The 19,439-nt window shown below is 48.4% G+C and overlaps 2 protein-coding genes; one reads left to right on the forward strand and one right to left on the reverse strand.

Annotated features, from left to right (window-relative positions):
• Positions 1 to 7,962: 7,962 nt before the first annotated feature.
• GSTUM_00005598001 (uncharacterized protein) lies at positions 7,963 to 13,691 on the forward strand. XM_002837715.2 has 9 exons: positions 7,963 to 8,474; positions 8,674 to 10,051; positions 10,519 to 10,631; positions 10,694 to 11,522; positions 11,604 to 12,181; positions 12,233 to 12,310; positions 12,368 to 12,453; positions 12,616 to 13,150; positions 13,216 to 13,691. Exons 2-9 carry the CDS (start codon positions 9,098 to 9,100, stop codon positions 13,433 to 13,435), a joined length of 3,393 nt encoding a protein of 1,130 aa, XP_002837761.1. The 5' UTR covers positions 7,963 to 8,474; positions 8,674 to 9,097; the 3' UTR covers positions 13,436 to 13,691.
• A 99-nt stretch (positions 13,692 to 13,790) lies between these two features.
• On the reverse strand, positions 13,791 to 17,713 carry GSTUM_00005599001 (uncharacterized protein). XM_002837716.2 has 7 exons: positions 17,409 to 17,713; positions 16,903 to 17,330; positions 16,622 to 16,802; positions 16,008 to 16,540; positions 15,688 to 15,905; positions 14,660 to 15,530; positions 13,791 to 14,594 (listed from the first exon to the last, which is right to left on the reverse strand). The coding sequence occupies exons 2-7, from the start codon at positions 17,041 to 17,043 to the stop codon at positions 13,974 to 13,976; spliced, it is 2,565 nt and encodes an 854-aa protein (XP_002837762.1). The 5' UTR covers positions 17,044 to 17,330; positions 17,409 to 17,713; the 3' UTR covers positions 13,791 to 13,973.
• Between the last annotated feature and the right edge of the window lie 1,726 nt (positions 17,714 to 19,439).

Genomic DNA, 19,439 nt, shown 5'->3' on the forward strand with positions numbered 1-19,439 from the left:
CCCACATGACCGCCGCCCGTCTACTTGTAAGTTAATAACTTGTCAAAATCCTCGTTCAACATTCGCTCCTCAGATGTGGGCAGCACCAAGTCACAAGCTTTTTGTTGTCAATATTCCAGCTCCAATCAAGCTCCAGACTTGTACTGCTTCGGCAGTGTACAGGTTTAGCATTCACTCTTCATCTTTTCTCATGAATCGACTCGCTGTGGCACTATTGAGGATGGCTCTTCCTTAATCCTCTCGAGTGATAGATTATGATACACCATGGTCTCCCCCTGAGCAAGGCACTGTGGGCGGGAGCCAAAACAGTGGCTATTTTGTAAACTCCAGTCCATATTTTCACCTCCAAGAAGCAAACCAGTCCAATAAAAATGATGGGCGCGTTCCGTAGATTAAAGACGTGGAGCCCACGCGTAGTCCATAAAGCGTACCTAAATCCACAACAGAAGTGAAAGAATACGTGTACCACACAATTCGCGGTAACAGTATGTATGATAACCTGCGTATCAGCAGGACCAGGGAGGTGAGGATACCCTTACGCAAAATAATCAAAACTCCCCACCATCTCCCCCAACCTTCTCTCGTCCCCTATTGAATAGGTGAAAAACACATCTTCCTTTTGATCCCCTAGTAAGTTACATCAACCGCTCCTCCCCTGACCTTTCTCACCGTTATACCAGGTCTAGCTCCTGATGGTGAAAACTTTTAGACCGCGTGAGTCCTGCAGCCATGGGGCACGAGGATGGAAACCTCCAGGGAGCACTGGCCCTTACACGAGCCAGACCGCCCGCCCCCACCCAAGAGATCCGGTCTGTTCCTCACTGTCATGACAAATTCATCGACGGAAAGTACGGGCCGAGAATCATGAACTTCCCCCTTCTTATGATACCCACGATAAGATATCTTCAATCACCCGCCACAGTTATTTCACTAAGATAATGATATGCATCATTACGATAGGTCAGATTAACATATCTAGTTTTTTGGTCTCATTAGCAGCCTCAACATCAACCAAGGTATATAATACTATACTCAATCCTCCGAACCTCAGGGTATAACTGCTTTATAGAGGCTTTCCGGAACCAATACTGATACCAAATACTTCTCGAAGGTTAAGAGGTGGGCTGTACGCTTATGGTATGATATTTGCATGCTTACCCACAAGGCACTGGTACTTCCGCAAAACTCCAGCTAAAGGATAATATTTTCCAAATCCGATTGGAAGAGCAAAATATCCTTTGCTTCCCTTCCACTATAGCACTTCCGTTCTTCCATACAGATCGGTACGATGGCTACAGTTCTTTCAAAAGAAAACCCCTCACAGTTTGTTGGCACATACCTAGCGGTATTCATGGATATATTGCCCTAATATATGACGATTATAGTACCACTGCTATCTTCGTGACGTAGCATTGTTACTGAAAAGCATTATATATCACTCGTATTATCAGCGGCTGAGCTCATGGGGGATTTGCCGCTTGTGCCAGATTGATGCAACCCCCATGCTGCTCTGCAATGACGTTCCGATTTAAGACATGCCACCACCAGAAAAAGCAAGCATAAGCGTGAGTCGATATTTTTCTTTTTCTTTACCAGGAACATTTCTCGTACTCGATCTTTGGTTTGGGAATCGAACTGGATCGGTAAGGGTTGGGAGTTCTCGAGTGCTGTACCAGTCTGGCGTTACATGCTGAAGTTTTTACTTATCACACACAGGCAGCACGGGAAAAATACTCAATTAGAGGCTCTCCCTGCAAGAGAATCAATTACAGCAGCAGGATGCACAAAAATGGGCCAAACCTGCTCCCTGGGTACAACACCAAACCGGGTCTGTTGGTGAACTCCGTATCGGAGGAATAGAGCGTGAAACCCGGGATGAACACTCTCCCGCCCACTCATTATTCAATGCGATGACGCTTACAGTCCGTCTAGGGAATGTTATTATACTAAAGAAATACCACTTCACAGCGCTGTAGTGACCTTATCGACTTCTGACCAGTGATCTCCTAGCAAGGCAACAGGCCTTGTTTTGGACAACCGAACTAATGATCGCCTTCGACTGAAGGAAAAGCACAAGATAAATCATATCACCGGAATCCTGCTTTCAAACTCCGCGGATTCAACTCAGTCTACCAATCCAGCTTCTTGGGAACCTTATCGTTCAAATCCCGGCAGACCGTGATCTAATGTGCAGATATACGGGCATTCAAACACCCCTGCGATCCTTCAAAGGTCAAAGCCGAAAAGGGTTCTAAACCGATGGGTAACCAGATTCAGCGGAAAAAAAAGAGCTGTTGAGGCCCCCTCAAGACTACTTTCTAAACGGATGGTGGGGGTACCGGTATCGTTCTAGTGTCACATTCCGCTACCGCGCCCAAGAGATCGGTGGGATAAGGTCTCGGTTTAAAACTCCATTAATTTATTACCAATTAAGGAAGGATACTTTCTAGATGTCGTTGTTTTACTAAACAAGACCTCTTCGACGTAGCATCGACTCAGGGATACTCGAGTACCATAATGGTACAGAGGATCTATGAATTCGACAGAAAATGGTGAGAGGGTCGAAGTTGGACATCGCCACGGGCCGGACTTGGCTCACGTTCGAATGCAGATCGGCTGGGTCTGTGGTGCCATTCTGGGAGAAGGTGATGGCTGCGATCTCGAGTGAGGTAGGTTATTCCATCTCTCAACGTGCGTGCGAGATTGAGCTCGGCAGTTAGGCGAGGGGAATGAATCATCGAAAATCACGCAACGACCGCAAGAAAATTTGTGGGGGTATGATTGTGCCATTTGGAACCCGCCCCCCGAAGGACGCTACCGTATCTGCTTAGTGATAAGCGAAATAGGAACGATAACGTTACATCTATCGTAAAAAAACTGGAATGAAGCCAGGACGTCCAGAATTTCCCCCTTTGGATTAAAGGGACATAGTGGAGGTTTGGGAGGTCGGTTCGCCCGATTGTTGTGTTTTGCTGGCTAGAGCCAGGCTGGGATATTTGGGATAAACTCAATTGCTTGATATCTTTCGGCCCTCGATTGGGACAAGCAAAGAGGAAAATACAACTAAACTAAGCTTGCTAGGAGTGGCAACTCCAGCTTCCAAGCGAGATTCTCAGTTATTCCGGTTCTCAATTATGTCGGTTTTCACGGCAGGGTATTTTTGCATTGGCGAAGTGCTTGTGCAAGTACAATATTGGACTTGGGAAGTCAGCTCATCGCGGCTTTGCAGGCAACGTTTAGTCCATGCATCGTGGGATACGGCATCGAAGCGCGACCGATGAAGTACCGGGCCCCACTATTGCTTGTCCCGCACACATGATTGGGTCAGAACCAGCTTTTCATTAGGGATGGCGTTCTATGGTATTAGCCGGAGATCATCCGGGGCTAGCCACCTCGCAAGAGTTGTCTCACACTTAGGTGGTTAAAATGATATCGATCCAAAAGATTATGTCCAGGACAGTATCAGTATCTAGAAGCTCTTTTAGTTGTGGGGGCACTAAGGCGCCCCAGCAGATCGTGTTAAAGATCATGTTGACCTGCTCGAGTACTGAGTCGACTGTCGATATCACGGAAATGCGATGCGCGAAGATGGTCTCTAAAGACATGTTGATGTTTGTTGCCTAACGCTGTTGGGCACTCACGATTCGTGTGATCGTGCCCCTTGCACCGATCGACTAGAATGAAATGATGTTGATTTGTCGGGGCGAAGTTGACATGCAAAAAAGAGGAACTATTGGAAAGGTTTGAGTTGAGTACAGCTGGTCCGATAACTTCAACCACTCCACCACGGCTGTTTGTTCAAGAAAAGTGCCGTCTATGGCGCAAACGGAGTAGGGACGAGGCGCAGAGTGATATAACATCACACTCCAGCGCAGTGGTTCACCGTATTCACCATAGCGGTATTCTGTTTCAAGGAGCTCCAACCAGGGAATCAATCAAACGTTGATCTTGGTCCAAGCAGTTGATCCTTAACCACCAACATCCCACGTGCCCAAATGCCGAAGCAGAAAATTTGGGCTGTCATAATGGGATTTATGATATCCCATTATGATTGCAAGAGAGCACAAGGATTCGAGCGAAACCCCTGATGTATGATACAGCAAATGACTTTGACCTAGATTGAAATTTCCAGGGTGCAGGAAATATTCAAGAGCGACTTCGGTATTGTTAAGGTTGCTTGTACCGGGACATATCCTGCTGGTATGCGCCCAACACGGGGACAAGGATGTAGAGCTCTGATTGGAGCAAGCTAGCCGGGACAGCCGAAAGTCTAGCACGGTACTTTTTATGGCTGCTGCCACAACTCCTTACTTGTATCGGGAGGCGACCGCAAGTGCATAAAAGTTTTCTGCAAATATTTTCAATCGAGATTCCTCGCAGCAGCGGAGGGCAGAGAGTATCACGCGTTACCCCTCCCGAAGCTCATTCCACGAGCTCTATCCCTGCTCTATGGGAATTGCTTTTTATGGAAGAATCGGAAACCAAAAAGTACAAGTGCGGGGATAGAAGGTTGACCGAGGAAAAATATTTTTCGTGTTTTGTTGTTGGCCTTTGGATAAACAAAGTACCGATACGTAAAGTTAGATATTTGGAAGGGGCTGCTGAGGAACAGTGGTATTGTACGAGCACAGTACCGGTACCTGTACTCGTACTGTACAAGTACAGTGCTATGCTCCTGCAGCCATGTCCGTAAAGCTCTCATACCATCCCTTTGCGCAGTACCTCGAGAGCGATAGCTATTAACAACAGGATGGCGAGAGAATTTTCCATACAGTTGTTTTCGGATATGTCTCTCGGGACATTGTAAAAATTTTATCACAATTTGTTCTACTGGATGGTCTGAAGGGAGGGCTAGCGAAGCGTTTCCAAGAGCGGGTGATAGAGTACGAGTACATGGAAGGGCATGGGAACTTGCGGATGCGGCTGTACTCGTACTGGGTGTACAAGGAGTGAGACATCGGGGTGCTCTCACGGCACTTGCTGCGGCCAGGCGCGAAGCCGAACGAGCGGTCTACATATCAAAAGTGTGCCGATACCAGAGTCGAAATCCTTTCAATTGAATGAGGTGGAGTCTTAAATCCTGTACTGTACCTGAGGAAGAAGGGTGGTGCTGTGTACAGTAGCACACACAGGGTTGTATCTGGTGGATACAGCATGGTTGGGTCGCCCTCGCACCACCAAACGGCGCTTGAGTATTTAATTAAGTTGGCCGCTGCCGTGCCCGAGTAGTCATCATATTGGTACCGTATTGGGCAGCGTGAGGTGAGTACTTGTAGAGAGGCAAGGATTTATGACAGCGTGATGGGTGACCGGGCTGGAGACTCGCTTGGTTCCCTCATTTCGGGAAAGTTATTACAAGTATCATGTGTTGCACACGTTGCACGAGTACCGGTACCTGACTGCCTGTAGAAGACTTATGCGAGTTACCACAGCATCACTGAAGTGTGGTGGCCTCGAGACTCGAGCACTCGAGCTCAAGCAGTTGATAGAAGTTAGGGTACGGCATGTGTGTGTGTGGAAATGGATGCGAGCGAATAAATGAGTAGATGAATGAATGAATGAATGGATGGATGACTGATTAAATTGGGCTCGGTAGCCATGTACCCCACACAGAGCGGGGTGCACAGACTAATTTCTTGATACATAGCTTTGCGGGGGTTGGTGGGAAAGAATTCGCTGTTAAGGGAGCGCTTGACCGTTCAGTTGTTCACTCAATGGACTGGGGAGGGAAGGGGAATCACCTGCTCTTCGGTCTGCAACCTGACGCATGCGCTTTCCTTGACGTAGTTCTGCTCATGGTAAAAACGGCGGGTGACCTGTGATGGTGAAGTGTAAACAGGAATATTCGCTTTGTTTTTTCTCTCCCTTCCTTCCTTCTACGCGTATCTGGATCCCTCTGGAACCGTTCTATAATATCTCTTTTTCCTTTTTTTCTTTCCCTTTTTTTCTTTTCTTTTCTTCCGATAATCCTGCAGATTTAGGGTACGGGAAGTTCTGACGGGGAATAAATAAAGTCTTGCTCTGTTGTGGCCAATTCCGGACGGTGATGGTGGTTGATGATGATGACGGTGGTAGTGGTTTCGGAGGTTGTGATGATTTTTGGAGGTGGCGGAGGGGATGTCATCTTACGCGAGAATAGCGGCGAGGTAAGGGGTACAGGAAAAGGAAGGGAATTTACGATGGAATTGAGTAATGAGCCCCCTCGCCGGGTGCGTCGGGTATCTAACGTTACGTTGTGAATTGATCGCTCATTCGAGAGTGCTCGAGTACCGGTACAGTACAGTACTATAATACAGCAGTATGAGATCTAATCAAGAAATGAGAGGAGGCGAGTGTGAGCTGTATGTAGGAGGTAGTTGGCTGTATGAACTCAAGCGAAAGTGTGAAGCGTGTGGATGTAAAAATGAATTGTGTATGGATGGGTATGGATGGGTGGATGGACGGATGGATGGATGGAATGATGGATGGGGGAGGTGAAGCTTCTCTGGGCTGCTAACATTCAGTATGGTGATGATGGTGGTGGTGGTGGCAGGTGGTGGAGTTGTCTACTCGTATTCCCCGTGTGATACGAGTGCTGTACCGGTATGTATACTTTTGCTCTCCCGGTGGCTACCCGTGATAGAGTTCAACCCTTCCTCCGTCCCCAAACGGTTCGACTGGAATCGGGGCAGGAGGAGGACCAAGCATTCTGTTCACAGCGGAAGTGGGCCAAGAGTAACAGGTAATCCACGTAGGTATCCGCACAATCGCCATCGCCTTGTCTCGTTTTCTATTGTTGTGTTGCCTTCTGGCCCAACAACCAACAACCACTGTTCTCCAGTATCAAGCTGCACAATGTCGTAGTTAGAGGGACAATGACGACGGTGGCCCGATACCGGCCGCTCTCTATCTCAAACTTTATCGCGGGGAGGAGGGCGGGAAGAGCTGGGGGAACATCGTGTCCAGCTCATCTCAAGTTTAGCATTATTAGGCTGCCAGGTATGATGAACGGGGGAGTCGTGGTCTGGGATATACTGTGGCTGTATCAGTAACCGTCTGAGGGTCTGAGTAGCTTTTCCTACTCTGACCACTGTTCACTCGGGATATCTCTTTCGCACAGCTACTGCTGAGTTGCGAGACAAGAGGGACAATTGGTCAGGCCTATTAACGGGTTGAAAGTGGGCATAGACAAGGACACGGCGATTGACACGGTATTGTGCGAACACTTATGGTTGCCGGTATCTTCGGAGGTACGCACTGACCGGGAGTAAAAGAGAGAGAGAGAAAGAGGGAAAGAAAAACCATCCTGTTGTTGGTGTCTCTGTGCGGTGCTGCTTGTAGTAATGCTGTTTGAGCTTCAGGACTTTCTCCCTATAATATGGTAGTCGAGTGTCCAACTGTGCCCCCCCCCTTCCTTTCTTCACCACTCCGGCAGCCCAGTTTGGGCACATTCTTCGACGCTGTTCCGCTGAACACTCTGACTCCCGTGCTCTCAGACCTCTCCTCATTGTTTTCCCCCCACATACATAAGACGGAGCTATCACTTGGGTTTAGGTGATCCTGGTTGTCTTTCACACCTTTGTTCCAGTATTGCCATAGGACTCGTATCATACAGTGCAGTGCCCGGTACTGTACCTTATCCATTTCTCCTCGCCAACCCCACACCACACACCCTTTTCCTCATCACCTCCAGTACCGCATACCTCCATCATCTACATACTTCCCCTCAAGGTCATCTTGAGCCTGGGCTTGCTTGATTGGTATTAATCCCTTGTTTCTTCTGCTCTCTTTGGTTATTCCATATTTTATTTTTTTCATTGAAACCACCCTCAGCTTCGCCGCGACTCAAACCTGGCAGCCGGCGGCTTTTTGTGGTTTTGGAAAAAATAAGGGAGAAATCCCCCACTGCATCTCCGCAGGATCCTGACCCCCCCCCTCCCCTTTCCGGTCATCTCCCTTGTTTTTTTTTTTCCTTTGGTGGCGCACCTGGGTTCACAGAGTTCCATCCTTACCCTCACATTGGGTATTCGGTGGCTTGGGTTACACTTTGGAATATCCTACAACGGGTGCAGAGTTGAGTGAAGCATACTCGAGTACCGGGAATTGCATTGGTAACCGCCTGCCTCTAAGTTTCCACCACACATTAGAGAAACCAACTTCACACCGGTGGCACGCAAGTTCCAACGAAGACCACCCACTGTTTTTTTTTTCGTTTCTCTCTCTTCGCTCAAGAAGTGTACATGACGGTATGGGATTTTCTTCGAACGATGCACTCCGGTAGATCAGCGACGACCATGTTGACGCGAATCCATTAATTCACCGCCAATTCTGATATAGTTGCGGATTTTCCCGCTTCACGTTGCCTATCCTCTTGTCCTTTTGGCCTGCGAGTCGACCGCCGATTAAAAAAGAAAAAAACTTAAACAGAAGTAATGCTTGACTGTACTTGCTCTGCCGGCATTATCTAATACATCTATTACAACAATATTATACTGGTACGATTGCACCCCTTTCGCTGCCTTGCGGCTCTTTGGCCAACTTTCTCCCTCTTTGAATTTGAGTCTGAGTTTTTGGGTCCCGGTCCAACTACAGACTGGGACTGTTTGGGATCACCGAACCACTACTGGCGGAGTGTGAGGAAGTGAGAAATAGCAAGAAGCGCACTAAAGACCTTGAACTTACTTTACTTTATAGGAGGGAAACTCATTATCCTAACTTTTCAGATTTAAATACCAACGAACATAGTTTTGGTGTCTTCATCTCTATCCGGCTGACTGAAAGGGTTGGTCGCTGTTCTGCCTTTCCAAACGTGGAAGGGGAATAATAATAATAATAATACGGATACACCGCCACTGGTTCTTCCCGCGGTCTCGGTCAACCCCCCACGGGTACGCTCCTTCGGAGTGTGGTCAGTTTCTCCTGGCTCGCTAGGTTCCCGTCTGGGATACGGTAGCTCTAATTGCGAATGGTACTTGAGACCTGACAGGTCTCCCACCCCGCCTAGTAAGGCAGGTTTCACTCGCTTCGTCCGAGTTATTAATTGAACCTGCTCCGGGTTTCCTCTCCGGATGACTTGTTAAATAAATAGTTCAGCAGGTTTCGAATCGGTCATTCTGTTATGTCTGCAACCAACTCCGACTCGAAGAGACCCCGTCTGGAATCTTGGGGATCGTCGTCCTCGCCCCTTTCTCATGAGATACATCACACCCACTCACAGCATTTCCCTTCACAAAGTTCCTCCGCGTATTCTACGACATCGCCAACGGCTAGTTTTGCCGACTGGCAGATGAAAACGCCCCCGCAACCGGTTCAGCATACGTTGTCACATTCGAGATCGCATTCAATCCCCACACTTCCCTCAGGGACAGTAGCTGGCGGAAAGAATGGTACATTGCAGCAGCAGCAGCATCCTGGGCATCCACTCGCTAATAAATCAGCTGTAGCAGTCTCACCGCAGACGAGTCCTCCTGTACATAGTTCCGGCCCCTCCCCCAACCACGGGTATAATAACGGCTTTCAAACTCAACATCACCGCCAACTACAAGGTCAGCAAGTTTCCATGGACGGTCCTGCACCAACACCTCCCCCTACCGGGTCTACACTGCACCTACGAAATGCGACCGACCAGCAACAAGTTCAGCAACTTCGTTCCTTTTCTCTCTCTGGCAATTCTTCCTCCTCCGGGCACCCTTCTCATTATCAGCCAGACACATCCGGGTATTACGGTCAACAAATGCAGGGCCAACGCCAGCAGGATTTGTCCCATCCCGGGAATTCAAGTGGTGCCTCTGCCAACGGTGATAATCGGCCCCCGGCCTTATTTGATAGCACGTCACCGGGGAGCTCAGCAACTCTACCTCCAGGCCCTAGCCCTATAATGACTAGCGGCTTCTCTACAACCCCTACACAGATGATGTCCCATCAACATATGTCTACTTCGACATCTGGCGTTACAAGCCCCGTTGTTACAACACCAACTGTTGGTGGTATTCCGGGAACAATGATGGGAAATCCGCAAATGAATGTGGTGACTACCTACCCTCCGCGTCGAAAGGCAATTAGAGCTGCACAAGTATGTATCTTCATTTCTTTTTCCCATTTTCACACTTATTTTACCTTAAATATTTCATTTCGTGAGACATGGTGTCTCTAAGTCCAAAAGCGGACAACTGCTCCGGAGTACTGAGGGCTTTTGTGAGACTGTTTCAATGGGGGTCCGAATATTGGTTCATGCATACGTGCGATCATGTGACCTCACCAAACAACTGGGAATGCGCATTTGTGGAGGGAAGAAGGGGGAGAAGGAAAAAGAAAAGAAACCCTGAAGCTGGTCTTCCAGAAGAGCACCGCCCCTTGAATTTTGGGCGGTTGGTGGAACTGGGCTTATGGGCGTACCGGTATTTATGACCAACTACATCATTTCGTATTTCGGTTTAATACCTACTTTTACCTGACTGGACCGAAGGTTTCATTTTTGCGTCTTTTTTTCCATTTGCTTGGTTTAAGGTGTGGAATTTTCACAGGACTGACTTGATTAAGGCGTGTGACGCCTGTAGAGCTAGAAAGGCTAAATGCGACGAAGGAAGGCCGAGTTGTGGCTTCTGTAAGGAGTCACAGATTGCTTGCGTCTATCGAGAAGTACCACCACCGAAGTGAGTTTTGATATCCTAGTAACTTTCAGGTCTTACTAAATCCATTCTTCTCCTCCCCGAAGGCAAGATAGGACATTACTCCAGATTTTGGAGCGGCTAGGGAGGGTGGAAGCTCTGTTAGATTCGATTAATTCCGGCAGAGAAGTAACTACAGTTGCGGTTCCTACGGGTGGTAATAGGGTTGTTGATGGGGCTACCGCACCAAAGGAGGCCACGGCTGTTAATGAGACATCTCTACAAAGTTTACAGAGCACTTCGCCTTTTCATCCCCCAACCCCTACAACTCAGCAGGCTTATCCTCAATCTACATCGGGCGGTGCCTCTGTTCAGGATCACCCACGTCCCGGCAACCCCACTGAGGTTCCGCTTGAGGAGGATGAACAGCTCACTATCCCAGTGCAGCATACTACTGCTGCACATAAGCTCATGTGGTGGCCAAGTATCCGGAAGAATATTGACGAGGAGTTTCTAGCAAACGAGGGTTATGTAATGAAGAAAGAGGAGAGGAGGGGCCCCTTACGTGTGTATGGAAGAGGAGAGGGTTTCGATTCTCCCGGGTCGATGTTCGAGGATATGGATGACCATGATACGGGATTTGTCTGGGATAGTGGGATTGGGGCTGATGAGGGCGTAGAGGGATCACGGAGGGGCAGTGAGGATTCACCGATGGAAGATGTATTACCGGAAGCCGGAGATTATACAAACTCCCAGAGGAAGCCATCCGGATATACAGGGAGTGGATTGACAACCGGGGGCGGACTGAAGTTGGACCGTCAGACTGTCCTTACGCTCCTGAATAGTTATCTGGCGAATATTCATATTTTACACCCTGTTGTGGATAAGGCCACAATAACTAGTATGGTGTTTTTGTTTTCTGAGCGCGTGGCGTCTGTGTCTGCAGCCTCACCTACCACTCCTTACTCTGGTGCTCTTGGGCCTAATGTAGGGCTAGGGTTGGTATCCACTGCTGAGGGGGATGGGTCTATGCTGTCCCTAGGACTCCATAGGAGGAACTCTTCTTCCGCGAAGAGAAAGCGGAGTATATCCGGAATCGGGCCAACTCACTCGATGCCTTCCTCCCAGGGGATGGGACCTTCTCCACAGCGGATCCCCAGGACCCTACACTCGGCGTTAGTACTCTTGGTAATGGCCCTTGGAGCAATATGTTCACATAAAAGACCAATCCCGGGACCATTATCCACGCTGCCCAATTCCCCAGGTTTCCGGACTACTACGCCCCCGTTTAAGACCCCCGGTTCTTCTTATCATAGAGCGGGTTCGCCTTTTCACTCGTATAGCCAACAGCAGCAGCACTCTGGGAGATTACAGGGCAGACAAGGTCGAGAACTTAAGAATATTGACGTAATTCCCGGACTAGCATATTTCGTGAAAGCGATAGATATCATGGGGGTTCTGTCAGGAGGTAACGAGTTGGAGAATGTCCAGATCTGCCTTCTGGCGGGATTGTACTGGGGACAGCTGGGGAGAGTATTGGATAGTTGGAAGTGGATCAATTATGCATGCATGGGGTGCCAGATTTTGGTTAGGATGTGAGTTGTTTTGTCTTGTCGGTCGGTCTCGGTAGGGTCTAACTGTGATAGGAGGTTGGAGGGTGAGAGCAATGAGTTGAGGAGGGATTTGATTCTTCGGGCTTTCTGGAGTTGTCTTCAGCTTGAGAGGTTTGCTCTAACGTTATATCGCTCATTTTTTGGGTGATAGCTGATTATGTATGGTAGTGATGTCCTTGCTGAACTTGACCTTCCGCCGAGTGGGATATCGCGACTGGAGGACTCAATGCCTCTTCCGAGCTCTGTTACGGACAGTTCATCTACAGAGGGTACAAATGAGGACAACCCATCGATGTGGATGTACTACCTCGCCCAGATTGCCTTGAGAAAGCTGCTTAACCGAGCCCACACGTCTCTCTACAAAAGAGGCTAGCCCCCCCCCCCCATATCTCTGGAGGTAACTAACAATCTCTTAGACAAAGTAAAACTCGACTCTCCCCGTTCCCTTGCGATCGCCCGAGAGCTTGACTTCCAACTGGAGCAATGGAAGCTTCACCTCCCTGAGGCCCTTCGTTGGGAAGAGTCCGACCCACCACCCGCAGATATCAATGCCGCCCGCCTGCGCGCAAAGTATTTCGGTGCACGTTACATCATCCACCGCCCATTCGTCTACCATGCTATCCACGGCGGAAACGGCGTGTACAATGCCCCCAATAGCGGAGGCGTCTTTTCCACATCCTCGCCCGCAAGGTCTGCCAGCGAGATGTCGCAGAGTTCACCTAGCGCCACTACACCTGGGGGATTCAATCCATTGGGGAATACAGCTGGTAGTGGCGTTAGGAGGATTAGTATTGCCGGGGAGAGCGAGAGGGCGGAATTGGCGCCTGTTTCGCTGGAGGCCAGTTGTCGGAAGTGTATCGATTCGGCGATTTCTAGCACTACGGCGTTTCACGCCTTCTCGCCGGATGTGAATAGACCTGTCATCACGAATGTTTTCGGGACAGCACATGCGTATTTCCCCCTCTTCCCACCTCTCCCTCCTTTCGATTGTGTGCTAAATAACGTACGTACTATAGGCAATTCGGAAACCTCCTAGTCCTCCAAGCAGCCTACCAGTCCCCAAACCTAAAGAGCATGATACCACAGCCTCTTCTTGCGGAATTGTTCCAGAAAACAATCCATTGGCTGCAAACCCTCTCCCCGATTTCGTCTGCGCTCAAACATGACGCGCAGATACTGGAGAATGCGGCGGCGAAGTTGGATTTTCAGATTTCTACTTCTATGGGGCGGGGTTGACGCGGGTTGGTGGGCATAGGATAGTATATTATATTGCAAAGTTTATTATATGTGGTTGAATTGTCAAGATGGTGATTTTTTGTTTGCTTGTTTATCATACCTTTTTTTTTCGGGCGTTTTCGGTTCGCTTTTTTATTTTTCTGTTGCTTGGTATTGTAGTGGCGTACGGAGGAGGATGGGGGGAGGAGGGGGAAAATCAATTGATATTCCTTGTTTCGCTTTTTAGCCCAGTTATTTAGATCGGATTTCGCTAGGATTTGTCTTTTCCGTTTTGTTTCGTCACTTTCATCAATTGATCAATTGACTAATCGAGATAAATATACATCTCGTGCCAAGCAATATGTTATCAGAAAATGGGTTCGTGGATCGGTCATAAATTTCCAGCCGGTAGTCTTCTCCGGATGTTACTCATTACAAAACACGCAACGGCAAAGAGGTGAAAACACACAATAAAATAAAATAAAAATTACCCTAGATGAGAATGTAGAGAGTGAAGGTGGGTGGGGGGGGGGGTGAGAGGTGAGGTGGAGGGGAAAAATCAATTTATCCACTGCATTGTGCCCGAAACTCGGAATTTCGCTGACCCTCTTATATCCCTCGAGCTTGCCGCTGCGTGAACTTCGAACTGGGCGTCCTTGTCAACCACCCAGGACCTTTTCTTCTCATCATAGTACCCCAGCGCGTACTTGTCTAGCACGTAACTAGCAGTCTTGGTCTCCCCGGGCTTCAAGTCCACCTTTGCGAAGCCCTTCAACTCCTTGATGGGCCGGGCCAGGCCGGGCCTTGAGGTTTGTGAGACGTAGAACTGAACGGACTCCTTTCCGGACATTCTTCCAACGTTGGTAATGTTCACCGATACCGTCGTCTTGTCCTTGAATACCTCGGATGAAACCCTTGTGTTTTTGTACTCGAATTTGGTGTATGAGAGGCCGAATCCGAAGGGGAAGAGGGGTTCAACCTTTGCTTTGTCATAGTGACGGTACCCTAGCCAGATGCCCTCTCCGTAAACCACCCTGTCGTTCTCGCCCGGAAAATTGTGGAACGACGGGGTATCTTCCAATCGCTTGGGGAAGGTCACCGGGAGCTTCCCGCAAGGCGAAATATTTCCGACTAGAACGTCCCACAAAGAATTTCCGAGCTCTTGCCCTTGGTACCATGTCTGGAAAAGTTAGTCACATGTCACGGACGTTGAAATAAGCTTGGACGTAGGATGGGGGTGCACACCTGGAGAATGGTAGACGCTTGATCAACCCAGGGCATTGTAATCGGAGATCCCGACTGATTTACGATGATCGAGTTCTGATTAGCCTTGAGTACCTGAAGGATAAGTTCGTCTTGGCCACCGGGCAGATCCATGCTCTTCATATCATAGGCCTCGCTCTCCCACTCAATGTTCTTCCCAACAACCAGGACAACCAAATCCGACTCTTTTGCCAAATCCACCGCTTCTCCCAACAAATCATCCTTGACCTCTTCCGTAAACCCTACCCTCGACCCGTCCATGATCTCATCCCTATATAACTCATTTGTATAGTGTACAGGGATGGGGTCCAGTTCCCTGGATACACCTTCCACCTCAATCAAGTAGGTTTTCCCACCAATCATGTCAAGGTCATGGCGCACCTCCGGGGAGGCATAGGCCATAAACATCTCGGAGCGTTCGGACTCCTTGGTCCGGTTCCAGATGTTAATGATTACCTTCTTGTCAACTAGGAGTCTCCCTGGCCCGCATGATCCCATACTAAAGGTATGCCTTCCGGAGGTCTTGGGGGTCAGCAGCCCAGTCGCGCGGTATGAATACCTCTTCCCCGGCACAAACGACTTTGGCAAATTGTCGTAGCACGACAGCACTGTGCTCTCGCGGTGAGAGGCGTGAACTGCCGGTCCACGCAGAAGTGTATTGTCAAAATACTCCATGTACATGCCATGCTTCCCGTTCTTGGGCGAAACGCAAGTCTTTGGGAATAGAGGGATCCATTTGTTGGCTAGGCATCCCTTTGCGTGCACAACCTTTAGATTTGGGAACATGGATGCGGCATTTTCGACGAAAGAATCATGGGGATTTTGGCGGTAGTGGGGATTTAGAGCCGCAGAACTTGGATAAAGAGGGTTAGCTGGTAGGGTCCCGAGTTTTTTCGTGTCCTCACTAAGCACACCACTTATGCAGAAAAATCTCGGGATCGGTTGGGTATAGGGCGGAATGGGGGGGTTTGGGTAAAGACGTTGATGCAATTGCTTGGATTGGTACTCACCCTCCGCCTGCAGCAACAGATTCTCTTGCATTCGGCCCGATAAAGGCAACCTGTTTTGCTTTTTCCAACTTTAGGGGCAAGAGGCCCTTCTCGTTTTTTAATAGGACAATGCCTTCCGAAGCTGCTTTTCGGAGAAATGCCTGGTGTTCGGGTCTGTTGCTCGCCACTTCAGGTTCCTCTTCTTTGAGGGGGTGCTTATACTTTCCCGTCTTATAGATCTGTTGGGATTTCTATCAACTTCCTTTGCACGTTGATTGAATGTGGGGGCGCGCGCGATGAGTGCACGGATTGTATATATCATCGGATGGTAGCAAACTTACCAATCCTAAGACTCTCCTAACGTTGATGTTGAGTGTGGATTCCATCATGTAACCCTTGTTTACCGCATCCACAAGATTCTTGCCACGTTTTCTGGCTGGCCCGGGCATCTCCAAGTCGAGTCCAGCTTCAACACTAGGAACAATGCTGTTGACACCGAACCAATCACTCATGACTATGCCATCAAACTTCCATTCGTCTCTCAGGATACCTGTCAATAAACGCTTGTTGTTGCTCGCATATACCCCATTCATCTTGGAATAACTGGCCATAACACATGAAGGATTGGAATCCCGAATAGCAATCTGAAATGGAACAAGGTGAAGCTCTCGAAGGCATCTATCCGATATCACCTGGTCAACCACAAAACGCCTTGTCTCCTGATCATTGGCAGCGAAATGTTTGATGGTTGTAGCGATTCCATGTTTCTCCACCGCATTAATATACGATGCGGCAAGCTTCCCTCCGAGGAATGGATCATCACCGGAGAAGGATTCAAAATTCCGGCCGCCCAGGGGTGAACGATGTAAGCAAACTGGGATGCGTTAGCCGAACGACTCTACCCAGGTGCTAGTACTGGTGGGGCATAGGGTTAGGGCTAGCATCGACCACAGACCTGTTGGTGCCAGTAGGATATCTGCCTTTTTGTCCCGAACCTCTGTGGCAAGGAGCTCTCCGATGCCAGCCACGACCTCAACATCCCAGGTTGCAGAGAGTGATACAGCGCTAGGAGTGAGGGCAGCAGTGGTTCCATCAACCATCGTACCACCCCTGACCCCGACAGGGCCATCTGTAGTCTATAGAGCGTTAGAAAATAGACAAACAGACAAACATGTTTGATTCGGAGGAGCTTCCCGGGCCTGTAGATTGCGGGGAACAGGGGGAAAGGAATCTAACCTTTAATTGTGGTACACCAAGACGAGGAACAGCATGTGTTCTCCAGATATCAACACCAGATAGAAGAAAGGCTTTCTCTTCGAGAGTAAGCTCTTCAATCTTACTCTCCACCCAACTCTTCATGTCTGGAGTGAGCTGCATTGCGAATGGAAGGTGTATGTAGTTGTTTGCTCAACTGGAAAAATGTTTGTTTGGAGGGGGAAATGGGGCTTTGGAACCGTATTGGCAGCAGTTGGGATAGCGAGAAGGATAGGGAAAATAGAGGGATAGTGTTTGTTTGTTAGAGTGGTTTGGAAGAGGATGAGAAAGCTATGATATATGAGTAGGAGATACCGCTTCATCAGTCTCCATGTTTTAGATGTACCCGGACACCATTTTTTGAATTGTGTGCTAGCTTTGAAGTAGGAGGAATACGGGGATCCGGATAGCTAGAACCATAGCCACCAAACAAGGGTCAGCGCATGGTGATGAGCATTCACTAGGAATGTGCCTCCCGGAAACCATACAGGTAGAAGAAGAGCATAGGTAGGATGGATACAGCAAGCCTTATTTTATTTTTTTTAAAAAAAAGAAAAATATCAAAAAAAACTAGATTTGCAGATCAGATTCCTGATGGAAGGGCTGGGACTGGAAACTCGCCTTAGCTATGGCCCTGAAGGGGAGAAGAGTTTTTTTTATTTTTATTTTATTTTTAAAAAACCCCCTGAAGAAAAGGACCCGACCCATCCATTGTCCCCTAACGTGTATTTTTTGCATGTGTGTAGTGTACTGTGCAAGCAGGTCGGTCGGGGAGAGGGCTTCCTTACCGCACTCTCTCTACCCGGATAGTATCATAACTTCAAGAACCGTTGGGCCCCGCGGGAGCGGCTGTTGTCCCTATAGGTGGAAACCCTCAAATCGAATGGCGACCGTCCAATTGAACATTGTCGGGGGAATGTCGTGGGGGTGTTAACAATTCACTACGCCATGTGCGTACAGTGCAGCACAACACTCGTACAACTAACTTGAAGGGACTACAGACAATGGCAAGAAATTGTTGTCACTCAAGTACAAGTTCGGAAGAGCAATATAGCTCATCTGTATACCCTCAGTTGCAGTTTAAACTTGAGTGTTCAATCTAATTTAATTGTTTATTCACTTTCTTACTTTCCCTCTTTTGTCTTGTTCTCCCTTTTTTCTCAGTCTATGATGCTGCCATAAGTCTTGCCCTTTTCACCACAAGGCATCCATTGCTGACCGACACCCAGTATGCGCGGTGGTCACGTTCAAAGTGCACACTTAAAAAACTCTATGGGCGGTGCCATACCATTGCGGTAAACGTGGGCGCTTTAAATGTCAGCCGGTCCACTGCAGATTAACTAGCAAGGGGCTATTGGTGTTTGCAAGGGGATTCCCTTTTGCAGCCAGTTTGTCTGCCTTTCGCAATCGATCTCGGATTAACCTGGAGAGTTTTGGACTAGGGCTACTTGAAAGCATCCCTCACGTTTCATAGGGGAGGCGAAACCGGAGGCAGCAGTAATGATCTAGATATAAAGTATCATATGGTGAGATGGAGTAGCCTGCTGCACAGATGGATTGGGATCATCGTGAGAACTTGTTAGCCTCTGAAGGATCAGGTTATCGGATTTTTTTATTTTTTTTAGCTGCAAGAAGCAGCTGGCAGTTGTGTCTGGAGATGTGCATAACGGGAGAGGCTGGTGTATTGCCACCGAAGCAAGCAGCTCTTTTTTCCCTCCCCTTCTCATCTCTTACTTGGCCCAGTTTAAGATATTAGGATATGGTGGGATTATAACTTAGGTTTGGATTGGCCCAAACAGATGTATCTCACGTGGCTTCGTTCCCATCCAGCTAAAGGATTGAACAGCCCAATTGAGAAAATATGTGAATCCAATAGTAGGTTGATCTGATGTAGGAGCGAATAATCGATGGTCCAATGAATTGTTTGGATCCACTTTCGTTCATTAAGGATGTTGGTCGTTTTACTCGTCCGCTACAATAGAGCCCTCAGTCCATGCGTCCATGCACGCATCCATCTTAGGTTCCATATCATGCATCCATTCTCGTTCCTCTCTTTCCCTCCCGTTCGTCAAGGCCTCTTACCGATGGGTGCGACTTGAGAGGTTGGAGGAGGAGACGAGGGCACACTCCCAAAATGTTAAAAATTAAAAATCGTCAATGTTAAGAAAGAAAAAGGCCCTCGCGATGCTTTGACCATGAGTTGGATTGGTCGCTGGTCACACTGCAGACCGGACGTTCCGTCGTACTTCTAGAGCCCTGTCTGTACTGGTGTGTAAGCCTTTTTTAACTGCATGCAATTAAATTTAAACCCACATTACAGGGTTTTGGACAGGAGCGCACTTCTTTGGACAGGGTGGTGTTGACGACTGTCCAGGAAAATTTCCTCCTTTGTCTTGGAACCGAAAGCCGTGGAAGCCTCTTGACTGGAGCGCTCGAACACTGCATCAGTAACTCCGACGTGTGATAAATCTCTTATTTTATTGTTCTCTGAACATTCCGCCTACCATTTTTTTCGGGGT

Source organism: Tuber melanosporum (assembly GCF_000151645.1).
Source record: "Tuber melanosporum whole genome shotgun sequence assembly, scaffold_2, strain Mel28".
Taxonomy (NCBI): domain Eukaryota; kingdom Fungi; phylum Ascomycota; class Pezizomycetes; order Pezizales; family Tuberaceae; genus Tuber; species Tuber melanosporum.

Coding starts and splice junctions, on each gene's coding strand:
- GSTUM_00005599001 (XM_002837716.2), bottom strand. CDS start 17,043: ATGCAGCTCACTCCAGACATGAAGAGTTGGGTGGAGAGTAAGATTGAA. Junction 16,803..16,902: donor TTGGTGTACCACAATTAAAG/GTTAGATTCCTT, acceptor AACGCTCTATAG/ACTACAGATGGCCCTGTCGG. Junction 16,541..16,621: donor TATCCTACTGGCACCAACAG/GTCTGTGGTCGA, acceptor AACGCATCCCAG/TTTGCTTACATCGTTCACCC.
- GSTUM_00005598001 (XM_002837715.2), top strand. CDS start 9,098: ATGTCTGCAACCAACTCCGACTCGAAGAGACCCCGTCTGGAATCTTGG. Junction 12,182..12,232: donor TGCCAGATTTTGGTTAGGAT/GTGAGTTGTTTT, acceptor TAACTGTGATAG/GAGGTTGGAGGGTGAGAGCA. Junction 12,454..12,615: donor TCCGAGCTCTGTTACGGACA/GTTCATCTACAG, acceptor ACAATCTCTTAG/ACAAAGTAAAACTCGACTCT.